Here is a 24,294-nt window from a genome sequence, read left to right as displayed (position 1 = left end):
ATAGAAACTCTAATTTCTTTAACTTTCAGCTGATGTTACCGGTGCGTCAAGTACTCCTATCGACATGCCGAACAAGCAAAGGTTTTCATTTGGTCAGGATATAACTGAATGGACATTGGATTGCTCAATTGAACTGTACGATTCGTCTGTTGGATCTAGTGCCGCCAATGTTGGATCACCGAGTCACATGAAAAAGCAACATTCCTTCGATGAGAAAAGCTTAAGCATACTAACTCCGGATCAAATGAAAGAGTTTCTGGATTCGAACAATACAAATTTGAATTTGGATCTGCCGCTATTCCCGAAAATGCCGATGCATCAATGCCGTATCGATCAGACACCTTCACCGGAAGAATTGCCTTTGGATCCGATTGGTGTTAAGACCGATGTTTCTGATATGTCGACGGTAACGGATAATCAAATGAATAACGGACAGTACGTACACGAACAGCAGCTGTCGCAAACAGATTCATACTCGAAAACCGATCAGATGACTAAGTCAGCTGCCTCGAAAGTTTCGAACAGTTTCATAACAAGTGTAACTAGTATAACAAGCTTGGACACTGGATATCAGGGAGATGGAGAAATGTCAAGACCAGCCAGCCGTGGCGGTGATCATTCTCCATCAAATATGCACGGCATTCACTCAATGCGACCGATTGGTGGTCGAGAACCACTGCTCATGAACAATAATCAAAATAATATTGCGATCGTTCGAAGACAGGATCCAATGACTGACTCAGATTTCTTCACTGAAAGCGACGCAGACGATATAGTTAATCGCGGGGATCGTCGAGCGCAAGTAATTGATGGACAACTGTATGGTGCACCAATGGTACAAGATGCCAATGTGAACCACTATGTCAATCAACAACCATCCACCGAGGACTCGTGCATGGAATCAAGTGGCATATTTACAGATGCTGAAAATCGTGGTGACGACGAGCTACATCGAAGTGCAATGGATAGCGATATGTCTCCAGATGGATCGACTGATACAATTAAAAGTTCAAATACAGAATACAATAACAAAAAGAATTCAACCGTAATAGAAGCACATACAGACACATTCGTGAACAATCATCAAGGGCACAGCATGTCAGACAGCACAACGTCGACTATAAACAGTGGTTGTGAAAAAGGTGGGGATCGACAAAGTGTTATCAGTGAATATTCTATTAATTCGGTTCATTCGATAAAGTCGTGTGATATTGGATGTGTAGTGGTGACGGGTACCGTTGTTGTACCGTTTCAGTTGTCAGTTGTAAAGTGAATACGGTGAACATACATATCGCACAGCTTGTATTCGAATGAATCGAATTTAACGGAATGTTGCGTGGTTCTATTCATTATTTAATCAAATGATAACCCATTGTCGTTACAATTTCTTTTAGAGCAAAAACACAACAAAAATGAAGCAAACGTTGCGCTGAAAAAACACGAAATGTCGAAATCGAAGCGACTGAGTGGAGAGAAAATAAAAAATGCTTCGTCCAGCGGTGTTTTGTCTAGTGTCGGTGACATTGAAAATCAGGAAAATAAACGACCTGTAACAAGTGGCAGTGCACGTAAAGTGGTACCGAATAAATGGGACGCCGTTATGAATAAGATCGCGTCGAATAAGACGAGTGTGAAGTCGAAAAATTACAATGAAGTGAAATCGAAAGTGACATGTGGACTGACGAAGAAAAGCTCACCGGGCGTGTTTAAGAGTCCGACCGTTGAAGATGACGTTTTTGTGGCAACATCAAAGCGCAATTATTCGTTGTCGTCTAAAAGGTATGTCATGTTTGTGTTATTTAATTTTCAGAGTTTCTGGTGAATATTGTTTCAAGTCATACGAATAACGAATAACGAAAAAAAAACCAACTCGACGACTATAACACATAATTTGCTGTTGATAAGACAAATAATTACTTAACCAGTTTTATACTCTTTCGGTTCGCTAATAGGTAGACATCTACGTCTACATGTTGAGCACTAATCATAACAACAGTGTTGTTGACGTACACATAGGAAAGGTTTTTTTATGGAAATCTATTCGAAGCAGTCGTCGGTATTAATTTCGCCTTAATGAACAAGGGAATCGGTTAAATTTACCCAAAAAAATGTGAAATATTTCGGTTCATATCTATCGATACTTATCTCATCGAATAATTACAATGTCAATGCCAATGCCAATTATCTACAGCTCCATCAATTTCGTTTCACCAATGTTACATAATCGTTATTCGATTCATGTATTTGGAACTTGTATATACCTACATACTCGATTCGGCTGCATTGTCTCCGGCAATTATATTGCGCATCACTTTATTACAATTAGGGTGGTCCATCTTTTATTTTGTTCTTGTGAAGAATTATCGCCATTTGTTTTGAATGTAATCAACGCACTTCAAGCAAAAGTGCTATTAATGACAGCTGCCAAATAGAGTACTATTTTGTATGAAATTTTATCCCCACTATTTTTACAGTGTAAAATTTTGTATGGAGCACTGTCAAGTTTCAGTACCCTATTTAGAGTACCACTTTTGCTTGAAGTGCGTTGATGTAATGCGATATTTGACGGTTTCATTGACACTTTCAATGTTCAGAATATTCACGGGTATTTTACATCACATGATCTTTGAACCTTTGATACAAATTTTGAGAAGTAAATCTAATGAAGTCACCCGGTAAATGCAACTTGTTTCAATGCTATTCGATTGATTTCTAAAACTTCTTTGTAACAGTTACGGTCTTGGTCACAGTGGCAGACAAATCCAAAAATCAAGTTTCATAAGCCACAAGGTCGCCATTATAGCAATAGATTGCGGTTTTGAGCACAGGACTCTCAATGATTGACGCTGTCGGCAAGTCGGTTACTTCTCTCACTTCGCCAAACAATATTTTCATGGAAAATGTGATCGAAAATTTAATTTCCAAACAAATGATTTTGATTTTTAAATTTCGTATCTCAAAAGACCGACTCGAAGGCAGTGCCACCGCTGATTTTTGCGGTAGTGACGATAACAGTTTCCACAATCTATAGAGTAAGGCATTTCTTCTTGTATTACTCGCTTGACAAGCGAGTTTCCACCGGTCAGCAGTGGGTTTTGATTTTTTTTTCACCTTGGCATATGTGCACATTATGTCAAGGCTGTGAACTTTGGGGCTATTCAAAGTTTACAGCCTTGCATTATACTAATTGAAAGCCCGTGCTTCCACCTACGTAACTAACACATACTAAACGCGCTAACATCAATCTGCTGCATATTTTGTTTAATGTATCGCCCAGCGGCCCAGCCTCAAATACCAAAATGTCCGACTTCTTTATTAACAGAATCCATATATAAAGGGTGTAAGCGGTGTAAGCCACATCCCAACATATGAGCATGATTGTTTAAAAGAAAAGTGTCGACCATTGATCCACCCTAAAATTACACAGTTTACCTGATACGAATAAAAAACTCGTTTGAAGTTTTCATATTATAACCTCTGAAGTGAATGAACAGTGCAAATAACAAACTAGCCGTTGGAAATGATGGTGGGTAATCAAATGCATTTTATTGAATGAAATTAGTTTCATTTCACCGAATTTAAATGAATCCACATTTAAAGTTCATTTAACCAATTAACCGTTCGTATTCAATTATAATATGAGCTAGACCTTTTGATCCAACATAATTTTCCGTTTGGGATTCGTATAAGTAGTGTTGATAATTACACGTAAGTTAGTTCAGAAGCAGCTGTTGTAATACAGATTGCCGAATAGTGTAGAATATGAATGAGTATCATTTTTGAATAACATTGTTGCTAGGTGTACCATAATAACGAAGGAGGTGATGAGGTCACAGGGGATTTTGCTGTGCTTACGTAACAGTATAAATCCAATTTTTTTCTTCGGAATTGAAGCGAAAAGCTGTTGGAACAGCATTATGCCATGTTGTACTGACCTATATCGGTAGGTGTGCAGTAGAGATGTATACATTGAAACTTCATTTTTTTTGCTAACGTTCTCCGTTCCAAAATATTTGTATCATTTTGCAGTGTGCACAATCCTCATGTCGACGAAGAGGCATGTATGCATAGCATAACCTTGACTGGTAAAAAAAGACAATAGACTATAAAAAAAATCGATTTTGTCTGTGCCAGAATATCTCTACCCGACTCTATATGTCCACATTAAATTATAGATGTGAACTCTCTAATATTAAAAATGTTGTTCCGTATGCCGACTATAATTTAATTGTGTAATGAAAAATTCGTTACACGTACACGAGAAGTATATGAAGCATCTTATATTCCTTGTCGTGTCACGATGTTATTGGGCTGTAAATGATTGTAGTGTGCCTGGGGTCATTTTGGATTAGGCAGTAAGTAATTACTCCTGCCAGTCGTCGTTATGATTTTCTTATCACAAGAAGATAAAAAAGTGTAACATTTTGCCACTCTTGCAATCTAGCAAGTTTGTAATCGTTAAATATTTTAGTTCGGACCTAATCAATGTTTTAAAGATAGGTGACCGAGTTCCACTCGAAACAAATTCCAAAAAATGATTTTATGTTTTGAAGAGCTAACAGAAATTTTATCAGAAGTTTAGTCTAAATATTTAGTTAGTTCATTTACTTATTTGATTAGCATTCAAATGAAATTAGCATTACTGAAACAAAACAAAAGATGACCCCTCGTAATATCATTCTTTGCATACGTCAACCTAAATATTATTTCAGTTTTTGTAGATAACATCACGCTGTGTGTTTGTTTACGTCTAATTTCAAATCTTATCACTGCTTTTGTACCTTGTGTACAATTAGAGATTTGTATAAATTCTGAAAATGTAGCGCTAAGGGGATATTCTTTATTCTTGCATTTATTACGTTCCCAAAATTATATCAAAAGATTGCATTGGGTCGCCTAAGAAAAAAATTGAACAGAAGACCCTTAGTTGCTAAAGAGATTCTTTTGAATTTCGACTGACCGAAATCGGAGCTATTTTTTCCGGGAGTTTTTTATATATGCCTAGCTAGATATTTTTGATCTTTCCATACTTGAAGGTTGGTAAGCGGCCAAAAGTCGAAAAATTGAGTTTCGCAGTCCGGTTTTCATTTCCGTAAGATGATGTGGACACGGGCGTGTATGGGTTCGTTAGAAAGCTGAGGTCATTAACTCCCGGGGTAAATATTAATTTCAAAAAATTTGATGATAAATGGCCGAAAATATGACCTCCGGAAAATTTCTCAGAATCGATGGAACCTCGGTGAACTTTGACGAGGGCTGTGACCTCACAATATTATACGCAATTATATGATCAAATTATTATTTATTGTGAATGTGGAAAACCTCAGATTTACAGCGATCGATACCTATATTTTGTAGTTTGGCGGGGTGGAACACACAGTCTTTATCTGTTACGTAGTCACGTGCCGGTCACATGAAATCCGGACTACGAAACCCCATTTTTCAAAAATATCTGAGACTAGCTTTGGGGCCTAGGCCTAACTAGGTATATATAAAAAAGTCCTGGAAAAAATAGCACTGATTTGGGTCAGTCGAAATTCAAAAGAATACCTTTTAGCAAATTGATTGGAAGGGAATGGCCGGGATTCTGAATCAATAAAGATATTCGTGTATATCTCGCTTCAAGTCCTCAAACGATTATAAAAATCAAAAATGGAAAGCTCTTTTGCCAGTTGCTTATGCTTATTCCATTTCCAATATTACGATTACGTGTACCTGTCATTGTAGATGAAAATACTGAGAATGAGGGAAAAACGAATTCAGACCTTTGACAACGAAAAACTGTTTAAACCTTGAAGTCCCTTTAAAAAAAAAATCATATTCCTCGTTGTCCGCTTACTTAAATTTGCGATGAACCTCCTAATAAATTTACTTCATTTCTCTTTCCAGAGGAAGGACACACAGTCAACAAAGCTCACAAAGTGATATTAGCGAAAATGTTGGTTCGTCGATAACTAAGCTGCGAGCAAATTCAACATCAACTCCACGTAAGTAATCACTTGATTTTTGCTAATGAATGACCATTTCAACCTTGTAACCTAATATCATCACTCATCAGGTTTACTAAATCGAAAAACGTTTAGAACATTCATGCTCTTGCTACATTAGAAAAAAAGTATTTACCAAAGTACTTATAGCTTGAACATAATCATAGGTATGTCGATCTGCAAACAGCACCGTAATCTGACAAAAATTTCAAATTCAATTACTCGAAATCTTTAACCAATTTTTGCTGACGTGCTATTGACTGATAGCCAACGTGGTGGTAGATTAAATTATTTCAAATAAATATTCGAACTACGAACCATGTTACTCAGAACATACGGTACGGATAGATATAATGAGTGTTCAACACGTTCATTGTGTTATATGATTATTTATTAAATCATATTGTCTGACCAAAGATTCTGCCCATGCATGCACCATAGAAATGAAGCATTCAAATTAATCTTTAATGAACGTTCAACGAATAGAATAGCAGAAACGTGACTCTGTCAAAACGGGAAATTCGCGCTTAAATGAATGTGTATCTCTGTGGGTATTCATCACATCGTCAATTTTTCAGTCACACATCTATTTCATTCTAGATACGATTTATATACACAGCAATAGTTTGTTCTTCTGTACTTCATTACTATACATTCAACTACTTCTTGACTCTTCTTTGTCTTTGTTGCTTGAGTTTTCGCTTTACACAAAACTTAAACTCTTAATGATTTATATAGAGGTAACAAATATTCACAATTGCTTATAATACACGGTGTATCTCCGCAAAGAATGCTGTTTATTGTTTTGAAATTTTTAAAAGCATTTTCTTTCACAACATCAAGTTTCGTTTGCAGAGTGTCTCTTCTCTATGTCTCTCTCATTTGAACAATATTTTGACAAAACCAAAAGCCAACTCACCGCGAGTAATTTCAATTTACACATCACGTGTAGTGGAGCATACTATGAGGAGCTTACCATATACGAATTATACTGTTCATATTCATGTTCACCTCTTTGTGTACAGTCGAGTGTAAAAGTGAGCGAAATATTTGATGTCTTTCAAGTCATGTCTTTTGCCAGCTTAAATAAATATTTGATGGTCTTACATCATCATGCTGAAGATGATGGGGATTGGTACAGGCCAAATTTAGGCTATGTAAAATTAACACAATCGACATGGTCAATAGGTCGAATGTAGTATTTGACTTGTTCAATCTCCAAACAGGTCAACTCAAAATTGTATGTACGATGAGTTGCCTCTAAATAAAACATTTCTTTAGTCGCCAGACAAAATCATAAAAATCGCCTAAAGTTATACCAATCGCTTCAACATCAACTGTCTAACATTTTATGATTGTGTGTACTGAACTGATTCATACGATGGTATCATAACAGAGCTCAAAATTTAAAAATATTCAATACTCAACTGTTAAAACAAGTAAAATGCAATTACTTTTTACTCAATGAAATCACCCTTTCAAAATGGTCTTTCAATTAAGTCTTGCAATTCCTCACAAAATAACACTTTCCTTAAGAATGTTATTCGAAATTCTAGTACAAAAACCTCCAAGTCTTCATGTCATTTCAACCTCTCTACATATGCGAACGAAACTTTTATTGAGAGAAATACGGTTCGTTCAACAAATTGATATTGTGTATTTACTACCTTCTACACACCGTGGCACGAACATTTTTCTTTCCATTCGTCCAATCTTCTGCAGTTTGAATAAAATCGCGTCGCAGTGCGGTGTCTGTGTATAGCGAAGAGCACTTATTATGAAAATACGTTTTATATAATAACAAAACTGCACCGAGCAAATTATATGTGAGAAACCGGCGTTTTTCCATCTCGAGTGCCGTTTTCAGTGTGTGCTACAATCGTTTCATTGTGAAAAATGTGAATTTTTATCAATAATACTAATTGCTCGAATTGAGCTTTTTTTAACGATTGCACAAGCGAGAATGATAGAATATTTTAGTAATATTTTGATGAAGAGTTAACGTGTCTGTGACCTAATCGAATTGTGTTGACTCTAATAAAGTAATGAAGCAGTTCCGACGGAACGGAAATTTTGACCAATTTTTTTTTTCTACATAAAAAATGTTTCCATAACTACACTTACGTTATGTCTCTTGTTCATTGTTCTAGCATTTAGCTTAAATGTGACATTGAACTTATTTTATTCGAAAAATATGGATTTTTGTTGGCTTCTTCTTTTACTTTTCGTGGCTATTTATAAATTTGGTTCGTAGACTACACCCCACTTCCAAAACATGTAACCGTTTATTGACTACTTCTACCAATAATAACAAGCAAATGTTTCGGCATATCTATATACCATAATGACAATGACGGTGGTTTCACGTCAATTCCCTTAACCGTACTAGGTATATATTGGACATAATATGCATCAATTTGTCTACCTTCCAAATAAATGTTATCAGTGACTGACAACCAATCGAGATCTATTCGTCAAGATAAAAAAAAATTGAAATTCATTTTCAATAAAAATGTGTTGCATCCAGCCGAGCAATAGTGTTTCAAAAGATAAAAACATAAAAAGACTTTAATAGCACTCAATTCAAACATAAAATTGAAATTCGATCACAAAGTATTACACTTTACACATCAAAGTGTGTGTGTTTTTCGATTACCCCGGAAGGTAAAGTAAAATACGACAGTTTGTAATATGCAACGTTCACGAACTCTTCCATACACGAAGGTCGCAGTATTACCAAAAACATTTTTCTTTTTAATAAATTCACGCCAATGCGAGCCAATGTCAATTTATTTGAACAACACATACCCACAACTTGAACTCTTTATATTGCTGGTTGTTCAGTACTTTACACTGTACACAATATGTTTTAATTCTCAAGTTCATTTATCGAACAGTACCCATAATAGCATCATCAATATTTAAATTTATCTGAAAAATGTAATAAACAGAAAATTAAAACAAAACAAAAAAACCTTCGTGAAATTGAAAAAAAAATCTCTTGGCCTATATTTACAATTAGGATATTGTGGTGTGCTATCGCATTGAAAGTCATAAAATAGTAATAACTTTGTTGAATGTGGGATCACATTAGTTCTTCATAAACATCTTTCCTAGAACGAAAAATCTGGTCGCATAAACACGGTACATGCCAACCGCCAACAGAGAGATACTTTTAGAATATTTCGAATGCATAAATTGAAGTCTAACATTCCGATGAGACTCTCAAAACTGATGGTGTCTTCATTTTTCATTAAAAATAAACCGAAAAACTTCGAGCATTTTTTCTTACAATTCTTAAAATTAACTCTGCCGGACTTTCTTTTTTATAAGTGAAGTAATTAATGCGCCGATCCATGCATAAGTGCAGTTACTAACTATGACAGTCAATGAGATTGTGAAAAATGTTATGCTTTTGAAAATTACGTTATTTTGATTGGTATTCATGTGGGTGTTAGTTCTTGTTTTTTGCTCGAAATGTGCTGGTTGTATGTAATAACTTGTTCGTTGCACTGTTTTCAGCTGCTAAATATGCAATTTTGTGTTGTATTTATTTTCGGTCATTTACACATTTTAATGTTATTGTTAATATGACATGAATGGTCTGAGTATTACGAAATTTTCATCTTTGTGACCTATAGCAAAGTTTTCTGTCGAATAACGCATTGTATTGAAGACCTTCCGCTAATTTTGTTTTGTTACCCAAATCCCTTATATGGCATTTTTACGTTTTACGATTTTTTTTTTCAACGACATTATTCAAGTCATCGAATCAGATTTAAATTCAATCAATTCACCAAGGTTACATTGATTTAAATTACATTTTCATGTTATGTACAGCACATATGTGAAAACAATGGCGTAGCTAATATTCACGTAAATGTATTCATTACATGCTCTGATGGCAGAAATGCACATATATTATGCACTATACATTATACGAAATGCGGAATGATGCATTTGTAACAAATAAAGTGAATGACATAAAAACATCGACTCTATAATTTGCCACTTAATTAATGTCAGAAGGGTCACTCTGAAAACACTTACGGCAGAAGAACGTTGATCGTTTGGAGAAATCTGCTTATGGCGAAAAGTTGGGTGGTCTGCTATTTATACAAATGTTCAACGTTACAATCGAGCCATTGAGCCATTAAAACAATCCCAAAATATATTCCTGAATTCAATCAGGATCGTCGATTCGTTACAAGTTACATTCTTTCATTTTTAAAGATATATTAGTCGAATTTCGAAGCCTGTATTCTAATCTTGTTCTTGGAGTTTAATTGTTTGAAGTTAATTTATAGAATTCAAACTAAGAAAAAGTACTTGTACGCCCATTTTCTATTTTCAGTTCTTCTTGAGCATGTTCCATAAATCACTCAATTGACAAAACATCGATTATTTATTGGATGTCTATCGATTATCGATAATTTTCAAAAGATTATATCAAACGAATGGCTTATCGCTAATCTGGCAATATTGACCATCGATACAAATGTGGATTATCAATAATCAAATGAGTACGGATTTTTCACAGTCATATAAACATGATTATTGATACTCCCAATTCCCAATAGCACGATGCAAACCAATCTCCACTAGCCATTAATTGCGCTGCGCCAGTTTTTGTTTTGCATATAAGATAAGTTTTTCAAGCTAAATATTCTAGAAATGAAATTGGAATATAAAATGAAGCATCGGATGAAAAAATGATGGAATAGGAAAATAGATGCTAATCAATGGATTGACTATTTACGTTTTCAATGTATAATTGGGCTAAGGCCTGTCCAATAAAACTATAAATAAATAAATATTGTGATCGAATATGTTTGCTTCATCCATTCTAATAACAATTGGATTGGTAAAATTTAGTTGATCAAGACTAACTTTGTCAACTGTTTAAAACTTAGATGTCGATTCATGTGACAGTTTTTTTTTTTGGCAGCGATTCGTATCCCGTCCATTTCGATCCAATTTAAGCCAGTCACTCCACATTCGATATCCACATTACTATACATACAAATACGTGTGTATCAGTAATATCCTAGAATCCACGTCGTGGCCATGTCATGTGCAACAAGTTGAAAATATTACTTCTTTTTCTCAGACTAAATTCCTTATAAACTTCTAATGCTCAAAACAAACGAAATGTTTGCGAAATGTTCGAAGCTGTCAAATGAAGTTAGAAGTTTTTCTATTCAAAATCGCGACTGCTGCATCTGTCAATGTTACCTAGGACCAAAACACGTTTTCAATGTATCGTTTGTATTGAGCATAAGAATATGTAGTCGGTGATCAAATATATTTGTATGCTTGCTAAGAGAACCGAAAGTAAAGCTGTCAATTCCTACTCAATCGATACATAAATAACTATTCCCCCTAAGTATTTTCTATATGACTTCAGTGAAATGTCTTAATTTAGAAAATTGAACGACGATGGCGACCAATCTAAATTGGTTTACCACTATAATAAAAGCTGACCATGCTTCTTTTCACGGACGGAACGACAAGTATATTGTTAGTAGTATTATCGAATCTATTACTTCTTTTGATGAACGTTTGTGTAACAATTCAATTCAATTCATTTTATTAATCAAGGAACAAGAAGGAAATGAATCCTTATACAAATGTCCTTACGATTAAGCTTAAGATAACAATATTTACATTTGATATGGGTGACATCACATTAACGACAATACACAGGAAGATAATTAGCAAAAAAACACGATACATAGCATAGTTACAGAATAGTAACAGAATTGAAACTATTAGTCTTACTTCATTTGATTTAACCCACCTATAAACGACGACAATAGCCAGAATCATCGACTATTTCTGTCGTCGCTGTAAATAAAGATGACATAGCTGTGCCGTAAATAATTATTATCAGCAATTTTTAATTGAATGCACAGTCTTTATCATGTAAATAAGTGACGCGACAACTATATTAATCCATTGACCGAAGTTAATTCAATTCTGGCAAAGATAATTATCAATTTTTGTAGATTTTGCTAAGCCATAATTGGTGTTAAATATTTAAATTTGTCAAAATAATTTTCTGTTAATTTTTTTATGGATTTGTTCGGCGAAAAAGTTTTAATCAAATTAAAAATATTTTCAAATACAAAACAAACAAAACGGATTACGAATCAACGTTTTTTTGTCGGTAGAGTTCTTTTTGTACATTTTTTTATTTTGTAATATTAATATTTGCTTGGGCCACCAGTCAATATAATATTTCTTACCGCAATTTATTATTCAACCTTTCAAAGAACAGAGTCAATAAACTTGAAGATCTTCAGTGGAAAAAATCGTACCAAAATTTTTCCATTATTAACCGATTTTTTTATACTGAGAATCTCTCATTATGAGTTTCCAGCAATTTGTTTGCATGAATATCACAATAAAAAGTAAAAGTTGCTAACTCATCACCCATTCGTATATTAAAAAGCGATTTAGCAAACTAATGCGCGTGTACTGTGCCACAGAAAAAAATTATTTATTATTGAAAGTTCATGTGTAAACTTTGCATATTATTGACTAAATTGTACGTCTTATTGCTTCATATCCATACCAGTCAGTGATTGATTGGAAGCAATTGTTTAGGTACTCCAATTTCTATAGATCTTATACACAGCTCCATCTAAATTAAAAACATATATTTTACCAACGTCAGTTTTTCCGTGGCTCAGTCATGTCTAATTAAAGCCAAAAAATTATTGCTCATTCCCATACGTAACCAAAATGTATGAGTCATGTTTATTTGCGTACTCCAAAAAGAAAGAGGTTTTTTTGAGTTATGCATAAGACTACTGTGCCGACTCGATGGATTTTCGTGGTCAAACAAAATAATTCATTTTGCATGCAGTTCCGAAAATAGCAGCCAACAAATCTATTTAAGGATGAATCCTATAAATTCAATCGAAAATCGAAAAGAGACACTTCGACCATAAAATGTTATTTTTACACCAAATTCATTCGCCCTAATTAAAATGTTCTTATAAATCTTCAACTGTAATGTTTGGTCTGAGATTGGCAAAAAAAAATTGAATCCCATATCCCATACGCACATGTGAAATATAAAATTTAATGGGCTTCTCTATTTTTGTCAAATATTATCTAAATGTAGCACTGAATATATGTATACATGAACACCGAAGAGTGCATATCACAGAAAATAAACAAAACCTTCAAGTGTTGTTTAATGCTCAGAACATATATCCAACACAATGTATTCATCGATGATTTGTGTGTAGGTATATGCGTATACAATTTTTGAATCGTTTGGTCGTTATGCGAACGTATCGTTTTTTGTACTTCAGATTTTCCGAAATGCTTTTATTAGGTTTTCCAGATTCCGTTTTTTTCGTTTTCTTTTTTACAAATTCACCGAGCGGAATATTTTCTTTTATTTAGCCGTGACAAATTGGATTGGTTTATTTCGGGGAACGATCAGTTATATAACCATGGATTGGAAATGGTGTTTTCGTCGGTTTCGACTGCCTCTTCGTCATATTATTTTTTTTGTATTTCTTTTAAATTTTGGCTGATATTCAAAGTGGTTTTTATTTCAAAATTCGAATTATAGAATTTTGGATCTGTCCTACTCGTTTGCCAGCTTATATTGGATATATAGACTGTTATGGTTGGCTCCCAAATCGTATACGATTCTTTGCATTTCAAAGGGAATTATTGTTAATTTGCTTGATTACTACGCATCTTTTATTGTTAAAGATTTATTTTTCAGTCATTAAAAAACATTAAACCGGCTTAAACACCGGCGTAGCATGATTTATGTTTTGGTCCCATTTTGCTTGATTTTCGCTTGTAGAAGATTTTGGTATCGGATTTTTTTCCGAAAATTTTCTCTAAAAATATTTTTTGATATTTTCCAATCTAAAAACAAGCATATCCGAGGCGAAGTTTTTTTTAATGTGACATGACGATGACTAAGTTTTTGAATAAGTTGACGTCTGTATTATCTACTGATTCATATCCTTCCATAAAATTTATCTGAATACTCCATCATCACCGGGTTAAGTAGCTAGCACCCGACACGTATGTATTTAATTTGAACAAAGTCTGTACAATGGCATCCATCAGACACAATTCTTTCCTTTTTTTCAGTTCGTTTCATAAACCACAGCAGCGAATAGAAAAATATAAAAGAATGAAACTGAAACTATCATTTTTCGTCATGATTAATTTATATAAATACATATCGACTCCGTCATTTTGAAACCAACAATTTGTTTCGTTTGATAAATAACCGTTGTTATACGATGTACGAAATATATCACTGGCGCTGGTTGAATTGATTTTTTTAATGGACTTGTCCAGAACCAGAAAACGACTAAGTTGAATCGTAAATCACCGTTTTATTGAATGGAAAATGTGTTTTCTGTTTACATTTACGCTGTTGATATCGCGTTGACATCGCAGCACTTTATTTAGTTTTTAATAATTTTCTTTTTGTCGAATACACACAACCAAAGTTTACTGACCGAATGACCTTTTTAACGTATTCAAATAGTCATATCGCATCGATCGTGTAAATTCATAATTTTTTTTTGTGTAGCCCAATCAGTATATGATTTGTCTAATACCGAACGACGATATGCAAATTGGAAGTTAAATAAACGAATTAGCAGAGTTAAAGTACTTGGTGCCTGCTGGCTTCCTACAAATATAAATTTCATTTGCATATTATTGTGCTGCTAGTTTTTTTTCTTCTTCTTTCGACATTGAATATTGAATGTTTGCTTTACAATTAAATGGTTTTCTTGGATGGAACAGTTAAATGAAGTTTTTTCTTTGCTTTTCCTTGAATTTAATTTGTTAGTTTGACGTTATGCGAGTTTCATAATATTATAATTTTGCGTACGAGATAACGGTATTTCGTTTCGATTTAATGAGCTTCAATACCTCTAGAAACACCGACAATCATGCACTGTGTAACCGCCTCTAATCTGAACAATTACTACACCCAAAACGAACCTATTTCGGTAGGAACAACTTAGCACCACATCAATAAGATTTCTTTCAAAAGATAAAGTCTTCACACATCGAAATTGATCCTTCCTGTTGCTGCCTCCCATAACTCAATGCTAAAACCTTGGTTCAAACAACATCTACATCGCTTCAATCAAAACAAACTCCTACACGGCATCTGTTCATGCATTTGTTGTTATTCAAATTATTATTTTCTCTACACCATCATACATTTACCTACCAGTAAAATAACTATAAATTGACATTGTTTGTTGTCGGATAAAAGGTGCCAATACCTTCTATTCCTTCCATATTTGAACGAATATTTAATTTCATAATTGAGGTAGATGAATGGAATTAAGCGATGAATTAAGAGTTCGTATTTCATATTACAGTCAGTGTTGGTGAGTGTCAGTCAATTGAGTGTCGCAACGCTGTATGGTGTATATGCATAATGGAATAACGTGCGTTGTGGGAGTTAAAACATGTGGTGTGAATTTATTGACATTAATGAATCTTGATTGCGGCTTCTCTTCGTACAGACTGACTGGACACAATGAGAAATCTCTTTTTCTTTGTTATATTTACACATCCAAGAAAGGTCCCATTACTTGCATTTAGATTTGAGTGCTCATTCAATTCACAATTCGATAGGAATGCATCTAACATTAGCCTTGGCGACAAATTCTTTTGTTAGTATTTTTTTTGCAGTTCCATTTCCGGTAATATTTTCCATCCGTAAATGTAATACGGAGATTTTCTGGGACATAAAATGTTTATCCAATAAATTATGGATGATACACACACGGCATTGTGCGCTCCGCTCTTATCGAGATCGTTACCGAAGTGTTAAAGTGTAAAGAAAACATAAAATTCCATTTATATGCAAATTGATACCGCATTCATATTCAGATTCAAACTTTTTGAAAAATTATTTGTGTTTTTACCGAGACAGCTTCCTTGCTACCACAAAATTCTTTACATTTTATTTTCATATCTAGTATCGCTCTTCCGACTATGGGTGACAATTTTAAAAAAGTTAAAGAAATTATCCCTTATCTCAATGTAATTCAAACATTTGAAACAAAGTTAAAGTGTATCCGACTGTAAAATAATCAAAATCTGAGCAAGTAATGAATAGCAAGTAGAATCTCGTGGAGTAGACCTATTAGCGTCAGTTTTGTTTTATGGGCAGTATCACAAAAAACTTGTTTTATACAAAGTTTACTATCAGGGTCACTGTTCGCATGTGTATATCGATACAATTTAATTGATTGCGTTTTTTGCGTTAGAAGAGAGCTTATTTGAAAAGCGGTCTGTGATCAAGCATTCGGTTAATTCACTTACTCTAAAATTTCTAAATTTGAACGAAAAACGATGTAAATTAAATTGATATTGGTTAATTTCGTAATAAAAAGTAAAAATTTTTTAAATTTCTAAAGTTCAAAGACCAACCAATTAAGTTAATGATGAGTGCTTTAATATTAATGTTGTACAAAGTCAGTGAATAAAACTTAAAATTATGGGTGCACACGGTTCGAAAGAGAAACTTTCAAGATCATCTTCTGAACGATACGTGCACACACAAATTATCGAACGTGAACGGTTCGGAAGTTTTGGTAAAAGAACGAAAGGTAAACAAATAATTCACACCATATTAAGCAAGCAGCATGCTGTTTAAATGAAGTCACCCAGTTTTTCATTCATAAATATTTACAATTTTATTTTTTCAATGAGAACCATGAAACACTTGGAAAATTGTTTCATTGTTACGGAATCATCAATAGAGAGAAACAAAAAAAAAACGGAATTTGTTTGTTAACAAATTCTATTCTTGTTGAACGTATATGCTAAGCCAAGCGAAAGAATTAATCAAAATTTGGTGGGAAAGTCGCACGATTCTTTATCTCACTCCTAGTTGTATTGTTAGCAAAAAAAATTTCTTCAAATTCTTTCAGGAATTCATCCGCCTTTATATGTCTTTTTCTTTAGCATTTTTAACATATTTTCTTCAAGAAAAGACATTACCATCTTCTAATGTCGTTAACGAAGGGAAAATTCCATTCCATCGAAGCATAACACTTTATGACCTAAGTTAAATTTATAAAAATCTTCCACATTTTATCTCGTACGATAAGTAATTTCGGTTTTGTTTTATGTTGCAGGTGCAGCTAAAAAACGCGATGTCCGTGCTATAATTACACCAACCGATTTGACAACTGGTAAAAGTAATGGAACACTTAAGCCGATATCTTTACGTAAGTAGAATTGTCTCAATTGTTAACTTTCTTTAAGGCCAGTTGAAGCGCCGTACATCGCATGCCAACAATGCAATAGTAAACCGCTTCAACCTGACCTAACCTAATCACAAGGAAAAGGTTCCTTTCACCCTAAGGTTACTCAGACATTGTAGTTACGCGTCTCTAATTTCAACACCTTACAGCAGAAACCGTGTCTTTGACACCACTTCGTCGAGTCGCTTTCATACTTGTCCCTGACTGTGGGCGTAACGAATTGTTTTCCTCATTTCACTTTGATATAAATAAATTTCATTGTTGCCACTACTAATAACATGCTATATTATAATTAAATGGCCGGAATTTCTCGAAAACAACAGACAGTGTTCAATTAATGCAATAAAATCGATAAAATTAATTAGAAATGACATGCACTGCGGTAAATAATATGCAACCCAGGCAAACAGTAAGTTCTATTGAGGCTTTACAATGAATTTCTAAACTTCTAAATCAAATATTTCGTAACACAATCCTACAACCGACTATACAAATGGAAAAGCGACAAGAATTTTGTTAGCTGTGGTCGGTATTCGGTATCGATTACATAAAGTAAATTGGCTGTATTCGATCGGAATTATAAATCAGCTGATGAATTCAATGAGAAAGAAAGGAAAAAAAATTATGTCCATTGTTTTGTAACGATGGGATGCTTTAAGACAATTTATTTATTGCAAACATACACCATACACAATGTTGATTTATGCTTAATAGTCTTCTCTATAAATAAATGTTATACAGACGATGTACACATACAGACAATGGTTAGTACATTTCGTATAAATAATAATTGAAAACGTCCGGTGCATTGATTAATGTTATAATGCCATGGTCATGAAGGAAAATAACAGTAAATTATTAGCGCAATATTTTGGGTCAGTTGTTTGGTCTCGGCGCACATGTGGTAAACTTACCTGTAACTCATCTTCAGGAAATAAAAATGTCTGGATTTTAATTCATTCATTACTATCGAACATAACGAACCAACTTTAATTAAAATTATAAAACTGGCCATGATACTGAGAGGTGTTGTAGCAGTAAACGGAAGTTGTTGTTTTTTTATCTAACGCAGACAATGTTTTCCCGAAAGTAAATATTTCTCTCGCCTAAAACTGTTTTTATTGTATCAAAAGCATTTATTAAAGACACTAACCTACACCAATCGTTGCAATAGATTTACTATACGTAGATATGGTGTTCAGACCTACACTTCGATTGATTGTTTTTGCTTTGATATTTTTTATTCTATAATGCCAGAGGCTTCATATATCCATACAAGTATTCGAAGAACCGTATAAGCATAAGTTTTGTAGAAAATCGCATGTGCAATTGAGTAAATTTTATGTTTTGTTTATGTAAGGCAACACAAAATGCCTTTGGGGCGGACTGATTTTTTTCCTGTTCGTGTAAACATTATGGCTGTTACAATTCATTTTGTGCATCCACATGCAGTCATATTGCGATCTATATAAAAAAAAAATGAAACGTAAACAGCGTTTTCATGTATCGAGGCAATTAACGGAACTTGTTTTTTAAAGTCTGCTGTACAAAGAATGGAATCTCTTTTTATCACACAAAAAAAGTCACATTTTTCCGGTTCAATTGGTTTTATGAACGAGTGCAAAACTTTTTGTGCGAAAATTGTTGAAGGTGCTCGCAAGTTATTCAATTACATTCATAAGTAAGAGGCACGCAGTAAAATTGATTTAGAGAAATGGTACTTGATAACTTGAGTTATCGTTTTGTGACTTCAAAACTTCAATTCTATTCCATCTTCTAGTCCACTTCGAGGTCCACTTACAATTCGAGAGTTTTGGTGGTCAGCTCATGAAATAGTATAGTATAGTAAAATGTAAACACTATTTGTACACAGACTACGAACGAGAATAATTATCTTGAAATTGTGCATTAGATATTTCCGTTTACTCATTCTATGCGTTCAACAAATTTAATAAATTTCTTGGGTTTGCAAATATGGTTTACCATACACATCCACACAGGAATCATAAATAAATTGAAACAATAAACTTTGTCGAATTACCGCAGAGAATTGAAGTTTGCACTCAGTCTGAATGCAAATTAAACTTCACGTAATTTAAACTTATCATAAATTAAAACGACGAGAACAGCAAGCAGACATTACAATTCGTATACCATACAAACATACGCTTCGTGTACTTGCCTGCTTTGTATGTACAATACGTTTGAAACTTAGATATTTAAACGCCTGAATTTACTCTTTCTATTTAACGAATATGAAATGAATTCATTTTCTATTCTTTCAGAAAAACGATTTTCGAATGGATCGTCTTCAGCTGTTTCTTCTTCACCAACGGAACAAAAGTCATCACCTCCACCCAAGAAATTTTTATCCAAACGATCGGCTCAATCTGCGTCATCGAAGACACCGTTGAAAGGTATGTTTTCTTCAGATTAGTTAAACCAATCGGTTAAAGCCCAACCAGAACATGAGATAAGAACTGAATGGAGATCATCCGTGTTATATTTTCTAAATTTAAATAATTTTGACATAAACGAAATTATTAAGTTGTCTGATTTTAAGCTAAGTGAATAATTTTTGAATAGATGAGAATCTGTAACCACACTCATCAGTATACATCAGTGCGCGCACAATTATTTAACGGGTCAACTAGTAAAATTTAATTGTGTTTCTTGTGATTTATTGTGGCCATGATTTTGATTTATTGTTCATTTTCATTTTTTTTAACTATTCCGCACGATTTATTTGTCCGAATGTTCTCAATCACTTTTTTTTTAAAGCTACAATACACGGTACCATATATGTATTGTTGGTAATGTATGGATGGTATATTTCTCTGTTTTAATTTGACACGGTCCTGAATTCTGATTTTCGGCATAAATATTTATTTTGAAAATCACTCATCATCATCACCACTTATTCAATTTTGAAGACGATAGAGCTGGTGGTACCGTTATTTCCCCAATTTACTTTTATTAAAATGAAAATAAAATTATTATCTCAGACAAATAACTCGCTCTAATAGATTTTTAGTTTCTTTGTGTTCTGGTTGAGTAAATTTCTTCTTTTTTTATTATAATTGTTTTACTCTCATATAAGATATGCGAGAAATGCACTTCCAATTCATTATCTATTGATGAACGTGCTGTATTGATAGGCAGAAATTATAATATTTTGTCGATAACTAAATAATGACGACAGTCTTGATGTGCCTTATACAGGTATTTTGTGTAAGACATTCGAGACTTTTTTGAGTTTTCAAATACCACAGAGGTCCAGACGTGTTACCTGTCTAACTGTATGTCCAATTAATCAAACTTAATACTCGTTCGTTCTTCAAAAAGTAAAAGTGCGCATGCTTTCGAGGTATAAATTTAGTTGATTGGATGAAATCAAGAAATAAATTGAAAATTGCGAATATTCGTTGTAACACTCGAAGCGTGTATTAATTATCGGCACCTAGGTCTGGGTTCGTAAAATAAAAATTTTTCGTAATCGTTTGTAATTCTTCATTGTTTCTTCTTCTTTTTTTGCTAATGCAATGAACTCTTGCTGTCGTTAGTCGTAATATCGTTGATAAATTTCTATATTCACTCTGGGAAGACATCATTGGGAAGATTGTTAAATTAAATATTGTAAGACATCATTTTCAGTTTATTGTGCAATTAAATTAACATTTTTAATAGATCCATTTTATATTCAATTCTTCATTGTTGCTCTGATTTTCACAGAATTGTTTGATTTAAGAAAAAGTAACTGATGAGAAGTAAATTTTACCAGCTTTTTTATTGTCTCGTACAAAATTAATCCTATGTAAGCCGCGAAAACTCACTAATAATTAAGTGATTTTTTGTTAGCTTTAGTTAATCTTTTACAGACAGCCAACTATTATCACATCGAGTTTATTACTTCGTTTGATTTCAGTGACTTTTTAAAACAGATTCACATTAATCTTTTACTTCATTTTAACGGCTGCTAGATATTTCGCGCCGCTTCATTCACAATAATTGACAAAATGACACGTTTTGTATAAGAGAAATGTCACTTTGTGGGTTATTGTGAATGACGCGGCGCGAAATTCCTCAACACACTTTTTGGCTATGTCATCAGGATATTAAATAACAATCTGCAAAAGCTTAATGAGCTTTTTAAGCTTTGAACTTTTGCTCTAAAATTTTAACCGAATTTCCTTTTATCTTTTAACGGCATCAGCCATAAAAATGAGAAATTTCCTCCGGTGAATGTGGTCTAAATACTGAAAAGTGTGTCAAAACAAATGATGTAACAGATTTTATCAAACACTAGCGATACTTTCAACAACAGATCCCAACATATGTAACAGATTTAAAGATACGCTTACCGTTTCTGAACGGTTTAGCTTTTTAGTCAGTTAACTGGTGTCTGGTGAATCATGATCTCCTGACACATGACTAAATTCTTGGAGAGTCATAAATGCAATTAGAGACATTTTTTATTCTTTTGATTCTACTTCCACGTTTCCACCATTGTCAGACTTAGATCTAGTTTCATTAATCATTTTGGTGATAGAAGCAAACACAAAGAGAATAACTTTTTTAGTTATTGTAAAACTTCCACGTCTGTGTTATTATAGTCTGTGTTTCGCCTTTCATATCGAAGTTCCTCATTTTTATTATTACTCTTCAAATATTGTTTAATAAAAACTTCTTTTTTTTATTTAATGCTTGAATAGCAAATCATGACATAGCACATCGGGAATAATTATATCGTTTCGTGTGTGTTTATGAAATCACTTTCAATTTATGTTATCCATTCAAAATTTCCCAGTCTTTTGTCAGTCATATTATATATTGTTGAGTTAATAATTTTCTGTGCAAAATTTAAACAAGCATCAGACGAGGCATCGGATTGGTGTGAATGACATGCGTTATTAACATTTTGCTAATAATCGTAAAATTAAATTGCGAATTTTCTATACAAATTTTATTCCGGCAACATATGTTAAAATTTGGCCTATGCGGCGGAGAAAAAACAACCTAAACACAACGACAATATATACATACATATACTATGCATAGTGGTACTATATTAATGGATCGCTTGAAGACTTTGTTGCTTTGCTATTAAATTCATGAAATAAAAATCCTTTCGAATTGGCACTGTCATTTACATTATATCTTTTTGCGGCTTTACATTCATATACACGCATAACATATCAATGTACGAATTATAAATGTAATTTAAAGCATGCGGTTCTTTTTACCATTTCTGGTAACGTATAATCGTTATTGATGGAGTAATTTCAGCAAATGAAAATAACAAAAAGAAAGAAATAAAGAAACATCGTTGTGAAAGAAAATGAAATTAAAATGTGATTTTTAATTATTGTCACATTACCTGTTACGCTACGGTGAACAGTGTGGTTCAATCGTAATAGTAAATGTTTTCTAGTTTTAATGACAGACGAGCTAATAACAATTTTATTTGTTGGAAGTTTGAATATGGTATAATTCCCAAGGTTCGAATGTGCATTCCAATTCAGTTGAAGCTCTGTCTTTTGTTAAACTTTTGAAAACGAGACCCGAGTATTAAATCTGTTACTTCTTTTGTTCATACCCAAGTATTTACAAATTGTTTGACTTCGTTTGTTTTAGCATGGATTGCACACTTTCATATAAACATCCCTAAGAGAATGGTGTTCATTCATTTTAGTCGACGTGGTCGATAACAGATGAATAGCCGTTTATAAAAGATCCTTGAGGGAATTTTTATATTCCGTGACCTTACCACACAATCATTCGTTATATCAGTATTTCTGTTAGATACATTACCTTCCGGCCCTCTCATTCAAATCAAAACATTCAAGTACACATTGTGCAGACATTGAACTATTAAGAAAGTATATAAATTTGCCAATCTCTTTCACGGTATGCTAAAACGTACTGTTTATCATCAAATTGTATTATGCCAAAATGTGTACCTACACCTCAAGCTCTAATAAAATTGACTCACAAAAATGTGTGTATGCTGTTTCAAGCATAGCAGACTTTTCTTTGACGAGCACACAGACACACACTTCTAAACATTGATGTAAAACTAAATCAGAAATATCGCGAAAATAAAAGAAATGGAAGAAAGTACACAGTGAACATTTGATTGTTAATTTTGAATAGCTAAACCATATTTAGTTGGATTGAAGTCAGTGAACAGTAAACAAGCTATGCGAGTAAACCTTGTTTAAACAAGATGCATTTCATACAAGTTAAACGTTTGGTTTGACAAAATTAATCGCGAAATATGTTAGTGAAACCGGTGTGGTGGTGTGTCTTGTTGGCTTCCCTTCGACTTTTGTGTTAAATGTTAAACATTTCAGGGAAATTCCCTGATTCATTCTAATCTCTGCGCTCGTTTTTCGTTTTTATAGTCGGTTAAAGAATAACGAACGGTGAACTAGTTACTTCCAATCGGAATCGTGTTAACAATGGGCTTAAATAAATTTGTTTCGTTTTTCGGTAACAATAGTGACTCGAACAACAATAGAAATGAAAGGATTACTAAAACATATAACAGTGAATTGGATATATATGGAAATTCGCAACGGCTGAAAAAATCGCTGTTGTGGAGCTCGTTGCGGAAACCCAAAAGGGATAAAGGTATTATAAGTTACACGAACGGAACAAAGGGGGAATTATGAAATTTTTTCGCTTTTGATATTAAATGTTGAAAAGTGGAAAATGAATTGTAGGGACTGTAGCTAGTGAACAATTCAGTGAAACTTAGTTCATAAATATTTGCTAAGCTTGCACAGAGAAAAAATCACGGTTTCAATTTATATCTGTTTGAGATTGATAAAGATTCTCTCTTGCGGATTCGCTTTAAATTTTTTATTAGTTTCATTAAGCCAAATTGGTCGGAAAAAATTGATGTGAATCACACAATTCACAAAAGATTTTTTTTTGTGTGCTACGGTTTGTAGCACCAGAACTTGGAAGACTATTGGGAGAATACTAAATTATTGAAAAAAAGCGTAACGTATTTT

At 33.5% G+C, this 24,294-nt stretch overlaps 1 protein-coding gene across 3 annotated transcripts in view; it reads left to right on the top strand.

Moving 5' to 3' along the window:
• The window catches only part of LOC119076360, a 55,706-nt gene that overhangs the window by 17,674 nt on the left and 13,738 nt on the right, over window positions 1–24,294 (top strand). For 2 of the 3 annotated variants that reach the window (XM_037183059.1, XM_037183061.1), the window contains exons 3-7: window positions 30–1,142; window positions 1,395–1,779; window positions 5,890–5,987; window positions 17,147–17,239; window positions 19,561–19,692. In XM_037183059.1, the coding sequence (XP_037038954.1) occupies window positions 30–1,142; window positions 1,395–1,779; window positions 5,890–5,987; window positions 17,147–17,239; window positions 19,561–19,692 (1,821 nt within the window). The remainder of the gene's footprint in view (window positions 1–29; window positions 1,143–1,394; window positions 1,780–5,889; window positions 5,988–17,146; window positions 17,240–19,560; window positions 19,693–24,294) is intronic. The other variant, XM_037183060.1, reaches the window with a different exon arrangement.

This window comes from Bradysia coprophila, unplaced genomic scaffold, assembly GCF_014529535.1.
Source record: "Bradysia coprophila strain Holo2 unplaced genomic scaffold, BU_Bcop_v1 contig_232, whole genome shotgun sequence".
In the NCBI taxonomy this organism is placed as follows: domain Eukaryota; kingdom Metazoa; phylum Arthropoda; class Insecta; order Diptera; family Sciaridae; genus Bradysia; species Bradysia coprophila.
Note: the sequence above shows the minus strand (reverse complement) of the source record. Positions and strands in the feature narration are given on the sequence as shown.